General features: G+C 37.3%; 1 protein-coding gene and 1 long non-coding RNA gene across 13 annotated transcripts in view; one reads left to right on the forward strand and one right to left on the reverse strand.

The window, feature by feature from the left end:
* Window positions 1-1,904: 1,904 nt before the first annotated feature.
* The window catches only part of LOC134296619 (uncharacterized), a 33,505-nt gene continuing 17,547 nt past the window's right edge, over window positions 1,905-17,862 (forward strand). Inside the window, exon 1 of the long non-coding RNA XR_010003414.1 lies at window positions 1,905-2,156. This is a non-coding gene — a long non-coding RNA (uncharacterized LOC134296619). The remainder of the gene's footprint in view (window positions 2,157-17,862) is intronic.
* Window positions 14,155-17,862, reverse strand: part of prune2 (prune homolog 2 with BCH domain) — a 134,472-nt gene continuing 130,764 nt past the window's right edge. For all 12 annotated transcript variants that reach the window (XR_001729883.2, XR_001729882.2, XM_016991009.2 and 9 more), the window contains one exon: window positions 14,155-17,314. Coding sequence is in view for 8 of the 12 variants with exons in the window: in XM_016991009.2 (XP_016846498.2) it covers window positions 17,284-17,314 (31 nt within the window). In the remaining 4 variants the exon portion in view is untranslated. The remainder of the gene's footprint in view (window positions 17,315-17,862) is intronic.

Consider the following 17,862-nt stretch of genomic DNA (forward strand, 5'->3'; position numbering starts at 1 on the left):
AGTAACTATTCCTTTACTACAATCAAACTGAATATAGCTTTCATGCTCTTCCCACCTGGCAGTCCCTCCCCTTCCTCATAACTCCCCCATCATCATCTTATTACTTCTGCTTTATTGAGCAAAAAAGGGAGATGTTTGCACATGTATGTGTGGGAGGAGTGATCCTACCCCCTTTCCACTCACTTTATTTTTCAGTTTTCTGAGCAGCAGAGGGTAAATTGCAATGAACGTGTGATTTTAACTTCCCTCTTCTTCTGTCAACTGCTCAGCTGATGCATAAAAAACCACTGAGCAATCCTCCCTCTTCCTCCAACCCCCTTTGTAATCTTATGACTATTGATTTCTGACACTGATCCATGTAAGTATTTTCTAAGTTTTGACATATTGTACAGAAATTGAGACCTCGGAATGTAAAAAACAACTCAACTTTATTAGAATAAGTATATAATCCTAAGGCTCCTACAGTTCTCCATTGGATTTTCATACAATGTATTTCTATTCTATTAAATGACTTCTCCAGTTTAGGCCTCTTCTACACTGCCATGTAATATAGACTATCTAAGGAGATAATCCACATTATCTGTTTTTGACTGGGTTATATGAGTCTACACTGCCATATAATACAGTTCAAAGCAGATCATCTGGATTTTACATGGCAATGTAGAAAGGGCATTAGCCAGCAAAAGGGAAGACCATTCCCCTGATATCCTCTGATTTTCATGTGCTTGAACATTTCTGTTTAGCTCTTAATTGATTCCATATAACTGGAAAAAATATTATTGTTGATCATTCCTAAAATAGAATTGAATAATTTTCTATATGCAATCTTTGGAAGAATTAATTATATACCATTAACATGTGAATTTTGTTGATAGAGATCCTGCACTGACATGAAAGAGCTTCAGAAGATGAACTTGGCCTAACTTCAGGTTGATAGTGGAGAAAATAGTCATTCAAATATGCTTGCCTTAAGTAGGCATGAATATTAGCTGTCTTTAACATATTTTCTTGAAGAGGTAGTGTACAGAAAAGAGGATCTTAACATAAAACTGAAAGCTTAATTTATATACTTTGTGGTATTGTTCCAAGGTCCATTCTTTTTGTAGTCAGGCATATTTTTATTCCTGGAAGCAGATGTTCCATTTGATAGAAATTACTCAGTATGGAACCAATAAGATATGTTTTTACTTTTGAGTAAGTCAGAAAAGCTATGCAAACCTGTAATATCAATGGTTTATAATTACCCTTTTATCAATGTCACAATCTAAAAAAATCAGACTTGCAAGAAGTGAACATAAGTAAACTTTATCAAGCATGATGAGAGGGGAGAGCTTTCTTTGGAAACTGAAGATATTAACTTCTGTGTGTAAACTTCCTTGTACATTCAAAAGTACAGTGATATCAGCAAGGAAATTTACAGAATACACTTGGTTCTTTAACAGACTATTGGCACTCACCAGAATCTGGCACAAAAGACATAGACTAGAATTAAAACATTATGAACTCAGAGGTTTGTTTTGAGTAACAAAATGGCATTTCACACATCAGTTGCAAGTAGCTTATCCGCATGCATGCAATCTTTTTATTATTATTTAAAGAATCAAAATCTGACATCATGAGTCACAATTGAAAGACTCAGAAATCATTTTGGCTTCATTTGCAATGTGTAGTTGTTCTTTATTTGGCCCACTTCAAACTGGCTTCAGAGCAAGATACGAAGTTGAGACTGTTATGGTTGTCTTAGGACTTCATCCCATGAGAGAGGGGGTCGGGGGTTGGAGAAATCATCTTCTTCGTGTTACATTTCATGTTGCTTCATCTCCAAAGGATCTAGAGAACTTTCTTACTGTAGGAAATAGCAACCTCCCAAGCCTTTCACTAACAAATAAATAGTGAAAGGCTTGGGAGGTTGCTATTTGTATATATTCATATATTTGCTAACCTGTATTCTATGTGTATGTTGATTTGCCAGTTTGACTGACCTCTTTCATTTGGAAGGGGTTATAGACATGTAATTGTACTGAGTGTGTTCATTTTGTATTCAGTTTGTATCACACCCCAGTGGAGGTGAATGTGTGTCTGCTTTACACGTCAGTGGAGGTGGAACAAGTTATCTGTTTGGACTTCAATGGATGCATGGATGCTTATGGACTTCAGTGAGTACAATTATACTTAAAAATGATAGACTATTGACAAGGAATGATACCCTGTGTACTCAACACAGAGAGAAATCTACATCCTATCTATAACTGAACTTTAATAAGAAATGTGCCTGTATGGTGAATTAATACAAGATGTTTGTGAGCAAACAAGATATGTTATTTTTTAAAGAAGTCTTTCAAAAGAGTATATTTTTTAGCAACTGTAACTTCAAAGAAACAACTTTAAAACTCTGCTAACTAAATATATTTTGTAGTAGCATGTTTTTATTCTTGGCAGTTTAAAGACATGGTTTTTCAGTTTGACAGCTGCGTTACCTGTGTGCCATTACATGAATGCTTGTGAATATCACTTGTTCAAAGAGTTGACTTCTAACAAGGTAATGCTCTTGTTGACTAGTGGTTTTCAAAAGATGGTCTGCACATATTTATGGAGATTCAGATTTGCCAAAAGGATATGTGCCCAGAGACTGTGTGCAGTTATTTTTCAATAGGTTGTGCAATACAGTAGAGTCTCACTTATCCAACATAAATGGGCCAGCAGAACGTTGGATAAGCAAATATGTTGGATAATAAGGAGAGATTAAGGAGAAGTCTATTAAACATCAAATTAGGTTATGATTTTAAAAATTAAGCACCAAAACATCATGTTATACAACACATTTGACAGAAAAAGTAGTTCAATATGCAGTAATGCTACGTAGTAATTACTATATTTATGAATTTAGCACCAAAATATCACGATGTATTGAAAACATTGACTACAAAAATGTGTTGGATAATCCAGAATGTTGGATAAGTGAGACTCTACTGTACTTACCCCATCACATGTGTTTTCCTTTCCCATTTCTACAGGAACAATTCCTTCTGCTTTGTCATCATACGGGAGAGTGGAAGCTCTTCTCATTTTGTCTCCTCTCACTTTTTTTTAAAGAGTAAAACTTCTCAATAGCCAAAGTACATCACAACTTAGAAATAACATTACAAACAGCATTCAATAGTAATAAAAGTATTTACCACACTGTCTGCTGTTCTTAGAGTAATGGCAATAACTGCATCTTTGGGGCACTTCTAGGGACTGTCTAGTGACTACAGGATATCAGAAAACAGAATGAACACAGGAAAAGAAAACAATCCCTATCACATTCCCTGTTGGTGCTTTTAGACCTCTCAGAGGCTGCTGATACCATTGACCATGGTATCCTGGAATGCCTGGAGGGGTTGGAAATCGGAGGCCCTGTGCTGCAGTGGTTCCGGTTGTACCTCTCAGGCAGGTGGCGCTTGGGGATAGCTGCTCCTCAAAAACGGAGCCGTTGCGTGGTATTCCATAAAGGGTCATTCTATCCCCAATGCTTTTAAACATTTAATTGAAATAACTGGGAGACATCACCCATAGGTATGGGGCAGGAAGCTATCAGTATACTGATGACATCCAAATATATTTCTCAGTGCCTTCAAAAACAGCTTTGAGTAAGGATAGCAGATCTCCTCTGAATGAATACCTGGAGGAGGTGATGGAATGGATGCAGAAGAAAAAAATTGAAACTGAATCTAGATAAGACAAAGGAATTTGTCATTAAGGCCTTTAACCTTGGATTGGAAATATGTCAATCAGATCTGCATGGGGTTATACTGTGTTTGCAACCTGAGAGAGCTCCTGTTTCTGTCTCTCCGAATGTCAGCCTAAATAGATGCAATGGTCAGGAGTGCTTACTACCAGTTCTAGTTGATATGCTAGCTGTGTCCCTTCCTAGAATTTGAGGACTTAAAGATGGTTGTGCATGCACTAGTCATCCTAAAATAGCACTTCTGCAATGCATGATCATTGTGTTTAATTGAACTAAGATAAGGCCAGTGAAGCCCTTGAAACAACAAATTCATATAGTCTTGCTGTTTTGCTGCAGTATTTTACACTAGCTGAAGTCTCAGCGCATTAAACTACAATTAGTCTAATTAAACAAAAACTGAGGCTGCGTCTATACTGTAGAAGTAATGCTGTCTGACATCACTTTAACTGCCATGGCTCAATGCTATAAAATTGTGGGGGTTGCAGTTTTACAAGGTTTTTGGCCTTCTTTGCCAAATAGTGTTGATTTCTCACCAGACTACAATTCCATTATTCCATAGCACTGAGCCATGACATTTAAAGTTGTGTCAAACTGCATTAATGCTACAAGATAGATCCACTCTAAGTAAACAAATTATGTTAATTAAAAATGATTGAAAAATAATGTAAATTAAATTGCATTTATTTTAAAGATAAAGCTGTATCTAAGTGTGTTGAGTATATAAGTGTATTGACCACATGTCACATTTGCAAACGAACATAATTGGATTGGCCTGACATTGTCACTATCCCACTCAGGGTTGTATGTTGGCATAAGAAGTATATTATATACCCTGTTTTCCCCAAAATAAGACTTAACCAGAAAATAAGCCCTAGCATGATTTTTCAGGAAGCTTGTAATATAAACTCTACCCCAAAAATAAGACCTAGGTAAGATTGTCAGCCAGACAGACATATTTACCAGTAGTGCATCCATTGCAACACATGACAGATATATATTGAATTACAGAATAATATTAATATTAAATATAAATAAATAATATTATTGACATAATGTTATGATGTTTCCATGAAGATAACATGACTGTATTTGAATAAATATAGACTTTTTACATGAATAAATGAATAAATGTAGATTGTTGTACATGAAAAAATAAGATATCTCCTGAAAATAAGCCCCAACACATCTTTTGGGGCAAAATATTAATATAAAAAGCAGTCTTATTTTCAGGGATATATAGTATTGTCTTTCCAGAAGTCAATAGTAGCACTGGGACTGGCAAAGGAAGTTAATCAAGGAGAAAATAACTGTCTGACATAAATGGCTCATTATGTTTGGTAATTATTTTTTATTTTATTTCTTTTATTTTGGCCAGCTGGCTGTCTAGCTTCACAAGCAAAGGAAATGTAATAGCCCCAGGAACTGTCTGCTAAACTTGTCACAAAGGGAAAAAACAGACATGCTACCCCGGAAACTGTTTACATATTCTCTAGCCTAAAAAGTTCAAATACCACATGATGTCCTATCCACTTCACTCTGCATCTGCCTTAGTATGCCACACTATTTTCCCCCTCCTTACAGTCAGGAAGACTGAGGCACCACCTCACAAAGTAGAACACAGTGAGAAACAATGTCCCTCACATCTACTACCCTGTTCCCCCCAAAATAAGACAGGGTCTTACATTAATCTTTGCTCCAAAAGATGCGTTGGGTTTGTTTTTAGGGGCAATCTGATTTTTCCAAATTGACTTTTAAATGAACTATAGGTAAAGGTTTTCCCCTGACATTAAGTCCATTCATGTCTGACTCTGGGGGTTGGTGCTCATCTCCATTTCTAAGCCGAAGAGCCGGTGTTGTCCATAGACATCTCCAAGGTCATGTGGCCGGCATGACTGCATGGAGCGCCGTTACCTTCCCGCCGGAGCGGTACTTATTGATCTACTCACACTGGCATGTTTTCGAACTGCTAGGTTGGCAGGAACTGGGGCTAACAGTGGGCGCTCATTCCGCTCCCGGGATTTGAACCTGGGACCTTTCGGTCCGCAAGTTCAGCAGCTCAGCGCTTTAACACACTGCGCCACCAGAGACCCCTAAAATGAACTATATCTAGGGCTTATTTTTGAAATAGGGCTTATATTTTGAGCATTCTTAGAAATGCTGAAAAATCATGACCAATCTTGTTTTCAGGGTATTTCCAATCTTATTTTGGGGAAAATGGGGTACTATTCATGGATCGCTGTAGGGAACCAACAGCAGCAAGAAGTGGCTATCTGCACAGTCTGTGTAGGGCATTGGTGGGCTCTGGAAAGCTGTGTCATATTGTTTTCTTCTGTGGCTAACGCCATGGCAGAGAACTATGTATATTCAGGAAGCAGACAGATGCTGCTTACTGAAAATTGTACGTTAATGCAGAAATGGGAAAGAATGGAAGCATATATGACTGACACGAGCCAGAAATAAACTGATCCAGCACTTCCTGTTTTAGTTATAAAAGACACTTAGCTGGGGTGTGTTTCCTGTAAGAGATTAACACAGCCATTGTCCTCTGGAAAACAGAGTAGTGCTGCTAACTTCCATACTTTAATTACATGCCAGAACAGAAAATCATTTTGGCTTCCAGATCTCTGTGGCTTTCAAATACAGTCAAGCACTCCATTTCTATGCATATAATAATAATAATAATAATAATAATAATAATAATAATAATAATAATAATACCACCAGGTGACAGTCAAATCGATGAAAAACAAGAAAAATTCAATCATTATCAAGACCTAAAAATCGAACTGCAAAGGCTCTGGCATAAACCAGTACAGGTGGTCTTGTTGGTAATTGGTGCACTGGGTGCCATGCCAAAAGATTTCAGCCGGCATTTAAAAACAATAAACATTGACAACATTATGATCTGTCAGCTGCAAAAGGCCACCTTACTGGGATCTGCATGCATCATCTGAAAATACATCACACAGTTCTAAATGCTTGGGAAGTGTATGACTTGTGATTTTGTGATATGAAAGCCAGCATATATATCTCGTTTGCTGTGTCATACTCTGTGTCAATCATCATCATCATCATCATCATCATCATCATCATCATCATCATATTTATTTATATCCCACCCTTTCTACATCAAGACTCCAAAATACTTTAAATTCAAAAAAACAAATGTGGATTTTTCAATTTTATATAAGAATCACCATTTTATTATGCCATTGTATATAATGGGACTTGAGAATCCACAAATTTTGCTATCTGCGTGGGCTTCCTGAACCAAAATCCAGAAGATCCCAAGGCCCCACTGGACAGATATATTTCAATTAATGAAATTGAGATATGTTCCTGGGATTTACTCCTTGAACAAAAAAACTTTGGTACCAGATACAGAAATAACACTGAAAGAATAGGGATAGGTTCCTATATCACTGGGATGGGGCAGCGGGGAGAAAAGAGCAATTCAAGATGTTTCAACAAACTTTATTCAAAGCAAACATGAGGCATATGTCAATTGAAACAACCAGATAAGATAAGCCTTGTATAAGTAAACAATAGTGATTTGAATATTCTAGAGATTATTGGAACTTCTTCCGAAATGCAATCCAGAATGAATTTTCTCCCCTTTCAACAGCATCAACTTATCTCATGATTTGCATGATTATCGCATGTTTCTTCAACATGCGAGAGTAGCTAGTGAGGCAGGATAATCTAATTTCCTCTTTTATTTCTGTTTTTCCCTTCACACAAGCTCAATGAGTGATTCTGGGAGCAGATGTTCACCTTGCCTGTTGCACATAAACACACACATCTACAGTCAGATTGCTTATATTTGAATCTTATTCTTTCCCAAGATTTATTGAATTGTTAGATGCAGATATAATGCTGCATCTCATCGCTGAATATCTAGCCTTCCTTTGCCATCTTCCCAGTGCCAAAGTTTCAAAAGAAATTCTTCTAGCTGGACAGAGGACAAAAAGAAGAGGCTGGCTAGACTCCCATAAAACGGGAGCTTCTTTGTCAAAGGCTTTGTTAACTGAGCTCTACCTGTATGCTAACGTTTCAGGAGATTTTCAGCAGAGAAGGATGCTAACACTTGTTTGTGGCATAAACCTTCTTGGGTTTTAGTTCACATTATTATTTGTGTTATTTACAGAGTACTTATCTGTGAAAGTACATGTTGTGCTACATTTATTCATTGGTAAGGATTTTTAGAAATATACTACAGTTGTTCTTGCTTCATTAAGCAGATGCTGGAGGCTTGAACACCACAAAGATCAGGTTTCAGTGCATTTATAAAATGGGAAGCATCAAAATGAAATCACGCACTTAACAGAGGCAGACAATACTGCATTCCTAGCCAACTGGGAGGCAGACAATTAAGTTTTGTTTTCCCATTGCAGCAAATGATTTTTGTTTTAGTCCCTCAAAAGATAGTTCTTTGCTGAAAACAAAGAGGACTTCCTCAGGAAATTGTGGGTTATCTAGCAGGTCTTCACTGGCAAAACAGAATGGAAAAAGTAATGCTGCACAAAAGAAGTCCAGAGAAGTGCAGTCTGGTGCAAAGTCTGATTGTGTATGGCAGCATTCCAGAAGGCGATTTGGTGGAAAAATTGTAAAGCTGTTTAATGGGGAAGTGGCTGCCTAAGGTGATATGATTTTCTATCCCTGGGATCCTCTGGGACCCTTTAGAGCTGCATGGATGGCCAAAAATGAAAATGAATAAATAGAAAAAAAAACCCCATAAATTGCAGTTTTAAAAACATATTAAATGGGGAGAGGGCTACTCTCCACAAAAAGTGAACTGCTCATCTTAAAGGCTTTATGAAGAGACAAATAATTTTAATTTTTATTTCATTGATATCCTGCTGTCCCTCCAAAATGAAACTTGAAGTAGCATACAGTATGTTCAATATCTGATACAAAAAATAACCCCCTTTAATCAGAAATCCAATTGAAACATTACTTATATGACATTAATTTTAAAATAATTAAAACACAGAAAACAGAAGTGGCACCTTAAAGAGGAAAGCCCGCAAGCCTATTTAAATGAGGAGGTCTTTGCCGGTCTGAACTTCTAGCAGCCTAGGGACAGCCATTGAGAAGGCTCTCTCCTGTGGAAGGCTGGTGGAAAAGAGACAATCTCCTTTAGCAATTTTACAGTCTTTACAAAAGTTGTAAAATTATGCCAGGCCATGTGGGAAACAGGCCATGTTTCAGGTAGTTTGGAGCTAAGTTGTCCAGGGCTTTATAAGTAAGAACCAGAATAGTTAATTCTGCCTAGACATTGACCATTAGTGAAGCTGCTTCAACAAGAAACACAGGGGGTCCTCAGATCTGTGGGAACCAAATCCATGGTTTCCAGCTATTATGGATTATCACACTCCATATTAGTAAATGGTGGTATGAATGAAAACACACTGAGACATATGTGTTCTTGCCTTAATTTCATATGGGGTGTGATGCCTGCTTTTTTCATATCTGTGGCAGGCCCTGGAACAGAATGGTAGGTCATATACCCAGACTTTGTTGTTATTATATGCCATCAAGTCAGCTTTGACTTACGATGACCCTATGAATGAAATATCGGCAAACTCCCAGATTATAGCTCACCCGTGAAAGTCTTGTAGATTGACAGCTGCGGATCTTTTGATTGAATTAATTCACCTATATTACAGTCACCCTGTTTTCCTACTTTATTCTGCGTTGTCTTTTCCAGTGAGATATATTGCTTCACGATACATCTAAAATATGACAGTATAGTTTTAACCACCTTGGCTTTTAATGTAAGAGTTCTGGCTTGATTTGCTTGAAGACCAATTCATTTGCCACGTTCCTTCCTCCTAGTTTTCATTACTTCTTCTGCTGAGTTTAAGCCTGGTGTCCATATGATACTTTTTGCACATAAATTCAAGAGACAGGGTGATAAAATGCCAGCTTGTCTGACAGCCACCCTGCTGGCCAATGAAAGTGAAGGCAATTAGCCAAAAATAATCTCGTGCAACCTGAAAGGCTAACAAGCATTTTTGCGCTCCAGCTGATGATGGAATCAGATCCTAAGGAGGTCAGGAGTCTGGCATTATTAATATTTTTATATGAGGAGTGGAGATTTTAGCAGTTGCTGCACCTGCAAAAAATCTGTTTTTCTTCACAATTAATTAAAGTTGAGGAGCCCAGTCTTCCTGTGAAACTGTTTGTCCTAATGATCTCATTCCACATTAGAAATGTAAACCTTGGGATGATGGATGAATATTTTAAACACCCATTTCTGGTAGGTGCAGATAGGTGAATCATCAAGCATTGAGAATGAATGGGATAAAGATTGGTATTAGGAGACAGAAACCTGTTTATATACTAAATTTCTTTATCAGTGTTGTCATGGGTGTACATGCAGGTTGGGAACCAGTGGGCAAACAGCTGTGTTACTGCCTCCCACACAGATCTTTTGAAGTTCTCCACTTCTGACCTTTCCTCCCCACCACATTCCTGCACTCTTTTGTGTTATCAGTCTTGTAAAGTTAGGCTTAGCAAACTAATGAAAATACTTATTTAGCAAAGGAAGTAACCTGGGTGTAATTCATTTTCAAATGAGGGATGTTATCCTTTAAAGAAGAAGCGGAAAATATAGGTAATCTTTTATTAGAAACCATTGTCCAGTGAACTTAACTGCAACAAAATTATCTATGTTGGCTGTTGCAGGAGTCCTTCTGAAAATCTGTGATTATTTTTAACAATAAAAGTGGACTGCAGATGAAGGAAAGCAGGCAGAAGCAAAGGATCATGAAGGTGCGGGAAGCAGGAGTTTGAAGCACCCATCACAATTGAAAACTGCACCCAGCTTACATGGTGCTAGTGCATAGAAGTAGCTATGCAATGTGCTCACTTTGCAGCATAAATCAGTAATGCATGGCATTATTTGAATGATTCCCCAAGCCAGTTTAAATTTACCCCATCTTTTCTGAAATAGCATATAACTTTCTCATCTCTGTGTATTATCTAGGAACTAGCTAAAATGGTTGCAGCCATTAAACATAGCCATTGCTTCCAGGATGCTGATTCAATAGTCATCAAACAAGGGAAAAAGGAAATTTTGCACCAAAATTAATTGATTCTAATGTGCATTTTTTATGTAATGTCACTAAATTTGTTTGGGCTCAGTGGAAATTAGTGAAAGAGAATCTCAATGTGATGTATAAGTGGGAGGTAGAAAAAATCCATGATATTTCAAGAAGATGTTTGTATGCAAATCTGGGAATACATAGAGAAAATCAAACCACAAAGAACTGGAAACTCTGGAAACTCCCTGCTACTTCCAGGGATATTTTCTCCTTCTAGACAAGTTCACTTGTTTTACAAAAATTAACTCAAAACAAGGAACAAATTAACATGGTACTACATCTTTTAAATGTCACAATGCATCTTACATTTAAAATAACCTATGGCAACTTTTGTTTTTATAAAGAACTAGCTGTGCCTGGCCACGCGTTGCTGTGGCAAAGTATGGTGGTATGGGAAATAAAGTATTGAGGAATTGGTGGTAGTTAAGGTAAAGGGCAAAGGTTTTCCCCTGACATTAAGTCCAGTCGTGTCTGACTCTGGGGGTTGGGGCTCATCTCCATTTCTAAGATGAAGAGCTGGCATTGTCTGTAGACTCCTCAAAGGTCATGTGGCCGGCATGACTGCACGGAACGCCGTTACCTTCCCGCCGGAGCAGTATCTATTCATCTACTCCCATTTGCATGTTTTCGAACTTCTGGGTTGGCAGAAGCTGGGGCTAACAGTGGGGGTTCTCTCCGCTCCCCCAGTTCAAACCTGTGGCCTTTCGGTCCAGAAGTTCATCAGCTCAGCACTTTAACACGCTGCGCAATCAGGGGATATTATTTCCTAAAGATTGTGAATATACAATATTTTTGATTTTTTTGTCTGTTGGAGGCAAGTATGAATGCTGCAATTAGGGAAAATGATTAGCATGTAATGGCCTTGCAGCGTTAAAGCCTGGCTGTTTCCTCCCTGAGTGAATTTTTTGTTGGGAGGTGTTAGTTGGCCCTGATTGTTTCCTGTCTGGAATTCCCTTGTTTTCAGAGTGGTGTTGTTTGTGATATTTTATGTGCTTCTACTGTCTGTGGCCCTCAGAAAACAGAGGATTTCCCAGACTTTGGTGATGGGAATACTTTGTTGGGAGGTGTTAGCTGGTCCTGATTGTTTCCTGTGTGGAATTCCCCTGTTTTCAGAGTGTTGTTCTTTATTTAGTGTTCTGATTTTAGAGATTGTATTGTTCTGTTTTATTATACCACAGTAATTTTTATATATTCAGATTTTAGAGTTTTTGAATACTTGGCGCCAGATTGTATTCATTTTCACAGTTCACAGCAACACAGTAATAATAATAATAATAATAATAATAATAATAATAATAATAGTAACGATAGTAATAAAAATGACTTTGGTAATACACACTGCTTCACTCCCTCCTCAGCTTCCTTTCTGGAAGAATAGTTTCTTGGGAGATGTTAGCTGGCCCTGATTGTTTCCTTTGTGGAATTTCCAATTCACAGAACTACTTTCAGAGTGTTGCTCTTTAATTACTGTCCTGGTTTTAGAGATTATATTGTTCTGTATTATTCTATCACAGTAATTATTTCATATTACAGTAGAATCTCACTTATCCAACATTCGCTTATCCAATGTTCTGGATTATCCAACACAGTCTGCCTTTTAGTAGTCAATGTTTTTGTAGTCAGTGTTTTAAATTCATTGTGATATTTTGGTGGTAAATTTGTAAATACAGTAGAGTCTCACTTATCCAACATAAACGGGCTGGCAGAACGTTGGATAAGCGAATATGTTGGATAATAAGGAGAGATTAAGAAAATGCCTATTAAACATCAAAATTGGTTATGATTTTACAAATTAAGCACCAAAACATCATGTTATACAACAAATTTGACAGAAAGAGTAGTTCAATATGCAGTAATGTTATGTTGTAATTACTGTATTTACAAAATTAGCACCAAAATATCACGTTATATTGTAAACATTAAATATAAAAATGTGTTGGATAATCCAGAACGCTGGATAAGCGAGTGAGACTCTACTGTAATTACTACATAGCATTACTGCGCATGAAACTACTTTTTCTGTCAAATTTGTTGTATAACATGTTTTGATGCTTAATTTGTATAATGATGACCTAATTTGATGTTTAATCGGCTTTTCCTGAATCTCTTCTTATTATCCAACATATTCACTTATCCAATGTTCTGCCGGCCTATTTATGTTGGATAAGTGAGACTCTACTGTATATTGATGATGTTATTTTATCTGCTTAGAACTGGATTATATGAGGCTCCTTCTACACAGCTGGACAAAATGCACACTGAAGTGGATTATATGGCAGTGTGGAGTCAAGATAATCCAGTTCAAAGCAGATAATATAAGATTCTAAATGGTTCTATAGCTGTTTGGAAGGACCTTGAGTTTACACTGCCATATAATCCAGTTAAAATCTGATAATCTGTGGAAGAGGCCTAAAAGTGAGGCCTAACTGTGCCTGTCCCCTGGGCTGAGTAGGTTGCTAGGAGACCAAGTGCGCAGAACTTAGCCTTCGAACTGGCAGCAATTGGATAAAAGCTATTATTCCTTTCCCTGTAATTAGGACTTTATTTTTCTTTTCTTTTTGTTGTATCAACCTAGAGCCGTGGATGATGGGTTGTGTTGTCAAATTTTGAGGTTGGGGGGCTTGTAGTTTTGTTGTTTTGTCTGCTGCCCTGATGCCATCACTCTTTTATATAGAGAGATCAACAGATTAGATGGCAACTAGAGAAAGGTTAGATCAAATATACAATATAAAGATTAAGCAGGATGCCATTCTCAGGAACTGGTAACACATGGGTTTTATTGTTTATGCATTTTCCCTACTAAGAGTTAATATTTATCTTGTATACAGAAATAAATTATTCGAGTGGTGAGCTCACTGAAAAATCATATACAGAGTTTTGTTCCTATATGTACCCATCTCTTCAGGGCTGACCCAAGAGAAATGTACCCACTCTGCAGCATAAATCAGTAATGCATGGCATTATTTGAATGATCCCCAAATAATGTCATCAGCACCTCCGTTCTCCAACCACCAATATCACCTCCCCTTCCTCCTACTTATCCAAGGTGAATATTTCCATATCTAAATATTTATGTTGTGCTTTGAAGTATTTTTGATGATCCATTTGAAGCACAGGAAAGGGGAAAAACTGATTAATGAATTAGCATTCGATCTGCTGCTGTGCTTGTCAAGGGGGCTGCTCAGATATAGGGGAAATCTGGGTTATAGATGAAAGGTGGAAAGCGGCAAGCCCTAAATTCAAGGTGTGTGTGTCTGTATACAGTCTCATTTAAGAGGGGAAAAAACCCAAGAGTAAATCACAAGAAGTAAGCAAGAATCGAAGAGCAGAAACCATGGTTTCCTTTAATGTATGGTTGACAGATATGCAGAAAAAGACAAAAGCAAAATATCCCCCAACATTTCAATAAAAATAATTCCTTGCCTTGCAGGATCAATCATAGCTTTCTCATTACCCAAGATGAGAAGTGAAACAGCCCACCACTGCGCTACAGCAGTGGTGACAATTCAGGACCTGTATAGCAATCTTTCTGCTAAGTTCTTGGCTCTATAAAGACCCTGAGGAGTCAGACTACTCCTTATGGAAGGAATGATGAAGAGAAGACACAGTTAATTTACCTCGTCACTCTTCCCATAAGGTCTAGCCACAAAAATACCTTGGAGCCAGGCATTTAGGAAATAGCTAATTGTTTCTTTCCATTGAATAGTATTCAGTCTGTTATGTGTGTGTGGTTTTTTTAAATCAACCTATATCTTATGTATTGGATTGGATACAAAGATTTACTTCCTCTTCCAGCAATACCTCCTTCTGTAGGAAACCAAATTCAGTTCAGAAGAATCTAAAATATATATGGGATGATCACCTTTGGCATTCCAAGTGTTTAGAACTACAAATCCCAACATGTTGCCTGTGGTTTTAAGAAGTCCCAAACAACTATAGGGCCAAAGGGAACCCACCTCTCACACACAAAAGAAAAAACCAAGTACGCTGTTTCCATCACAAGTTCATGTACAGGATCAAATTAACACAGACATAATGGAATTAAAATGCAGTTATGAAGATACGAGCTGATATATCTATCAGTTTCATGAATGGTCAATGATACAATTTGTGTGTGCATGTATGTGGATAAAATTTGATGTGCACACACACCAAAAATCAAAATAGCAAAAAGCATGCACAGATGTTGCATTCCTCTAGAAAACATTTTACTGTTGTCCAGATAATAATGGCTGCTACTTTCATTATGGGGGGGAAATCAGAATAATACACAGATGGCCAATAATTATTACTTGGTCCATTATGAATGTAAACTATATGTGAATGGAAAGAATGACAACCACAGGATTTTGCATTGCCACTCTGGTTCTGCATCCTGACTAATAATAGTTAATGATTTCTTATGGTTAATCATAACAATGGCTCCAGATACCATTGATTTATACCTAAATCTACTTAAAACTATATTTATACAGTAGAATGGTAATGACTGGCATCTTACTAAGTTTATTATACTTAATTGTAAAGTCTATTGCCTTCACAATATTTGATTAAATAAGACATATACAACTCATAGCAATCTAGATTAGATTTGTCAAATGGACTCATTGGTCACCACCATTTGAAAACCAACAAGTATGTTTCAGAATGTGTATGCCTTTCTCCTTAATAAAGGAATGGGTGTTTTTCTATCACTATTTTGTTCTATAACTAGCAAGAGATGTTGATGCTGTGTTGGTGGTGACAATTGGTAGAGAAATTAAATTAAAGCAGACATTTTATTCCCCCATTCCACAGATGTTTTAAAATACCAGCTGTTCATCTGACCCCATGCTTAGTATATTTCAAACCATTTCAATCTGTGTTCTCATTGTCATCTGTACATGATTTCAGGTTCTCTTGTAATGATTAGCTTGTATGGAAGCTTCATTAATTTTTGTCTTGGTTATGGCTGCATCTTCACAACTACAAAAATATATATCCTTCTTATTCAGGGCATAGTAATCTCAAAACTGGTCCTGCATAGTGTCTGAAATTTAGGCACTGTGTTAGGAAACATATGCTAAACATTTTTAATGAAACTGCATAACAAACAATTAATATTGAAACCCCAAGTTTTGTGAAATACTAATGATGCTCCACAAAAGGTGGGACTCCTGCTTTCAGACAGCATCAAAATAAGGACAAATAAATGGGGCAAAAATTCGCAGTACCTTAAGGAGAGTCCAGACACAGAACTGTCAATTCCGGTAAATGCTCCCAGCATCCAGATAGGTTCAGTTGTAGTGGATTTTAGAAATCCACAAGATGGAAGTGGAACATCTGCCAGAAGTTTACTTTTAATTTTGTTTTATTGACTCTCTGAGATGCTTTGGACCTCATAAGCATTGATGTGGATATACTAATGTGCACACAAGCAGATTTCTCGTCATGTTCTCTCCTCACCCTCCTGCTGCCTTTACTTTTTCCCTCTTGAACCCCGCTTCCTTTTGGGGTCACTTGCCTGCCATGCTGGTGTCCACTGTGTAAATTCAATCTGTTTAATTTCATAAACATCAGAACACAGGAATGGTTGTAGAGAGTTCTCATTGGAATTGCTTTCCATTTGTGCTTCCATTTAGCCACCTGTGTGTCTGCGGCTTCATCAGTTATATTAGGATTTTAAAATGTGCACATGCACTGGAGCAGTTCTCACCAGCATATAGCAATGAAGTCAACTGTATTTCTTGACTGCAGGGCTATACAGTGATGTGAATTTGCACTTTTTTTTTGGCCAAAATCAGATTTTAAGCACACTTTTTAACATGTGTTTTTCAACCGTTAATGTGATCCAGTATGCATTTTTGGCAAATGTCATGTAGCCACACACCCCTTTTATCCCAGTTTCTTCTGCATTTTAGGGCCTCTGTAGAAAGACCCCCAGAGCCCCTCTGATGCACTGTGTAAAGGACCAGGGCAAAAATCCCTTAGTTTTGTTATATGGAGGTCCATACCTCTAGTTCAGTTAGGCATAGAAATGCTAATATGCTGAAGACAAAATAGAATTAACTCAACCTATAAAATCATAGATGAGGCACATTAATGGCCAAGCAATGTAGAATTGAAAAATGCAGACTGAATCCTTATTGCAGGCAACACTTTTGAAGATAAGATTACATAAAGCCATATTCCACCTGTAGCTCTCTGTCTAGTAGCAGCAACAGGAATGGGACTCCTTCCTTCCCCCTTTACCTTAGAAAGCACTGAATGGCACTGAAAGATAAAACAAAGATTACAATCAACCAGGAATGTTTCTTGCACATATAGGTCTTATGGTTATGAATAAGACTTGTGAATAAGAAGATCCTGGTGGATTGTGTTCAACTTGAAAAGCCAAAATCATCCCCATCCTCAAGGCTCAGGCACATCAAACAGAGGAAATGTCTCTTTTTCAGGCTGCCAAGAAAGTTAGGAATTTTCGTTCAGCTTCATGTCGACACTTTAAAGAAAGAAAAGAAAAAATATTTAGTATTTATTGTTAAATGTATGACCAATATTTCCTCTAAAGAGCAAAGGACAGCAGGCACACATAAATTCCCTGCCATTTGATGACTATTTGAATTTTCTTAAGTTTAAAAACACAAGCTATCTCTTTAAATTTGTTGGCCATTTTCTGTATTCCATTCACATGCTTTTCTTATTTTGCCCTCTTTCTTAATACAGTCCAATCATCACAAGTGTTGAGTGTACTTCTGTCTTTTGAGTCAACTCTTCTCCTCAGTATCTCACTATAAATAAGCATGCAATCAAACAGAAATGAAACATGCAGCATTTGATACCCTAATCCTAGCCCTCAGATGGTATCATGATGGCTACTTTATTTTTAAAAAGCCAACATCAGTATCTTACACAGCAAGAATTATGCAGTCATTCAATAATATGATTGTTTCAATGGTAGATATATAAAAACAAAATATACAAAGACTGTGTAGTCTTTATCTGAAATGCTTGGGATCAAATATGAGAGGGAGAAATATCTCACTGTCT

The sequence above is a fragment of the Anolis carolinensis genome, chromosome 2 (assembly GCF_035594765.1).
Source record: "Anolis carolinensis isolate JA03-04 chromosome 2, rAnoCar3.1.pri, whole genome shotgun sequence".
Classification (NCBI taxonomy): domain Eukaryota; kingdom Metazoa; phylum Chordata; class Lepidosauria; order Squamata; family Dactyloidae; genus Anolis; species Anolis carolinensis.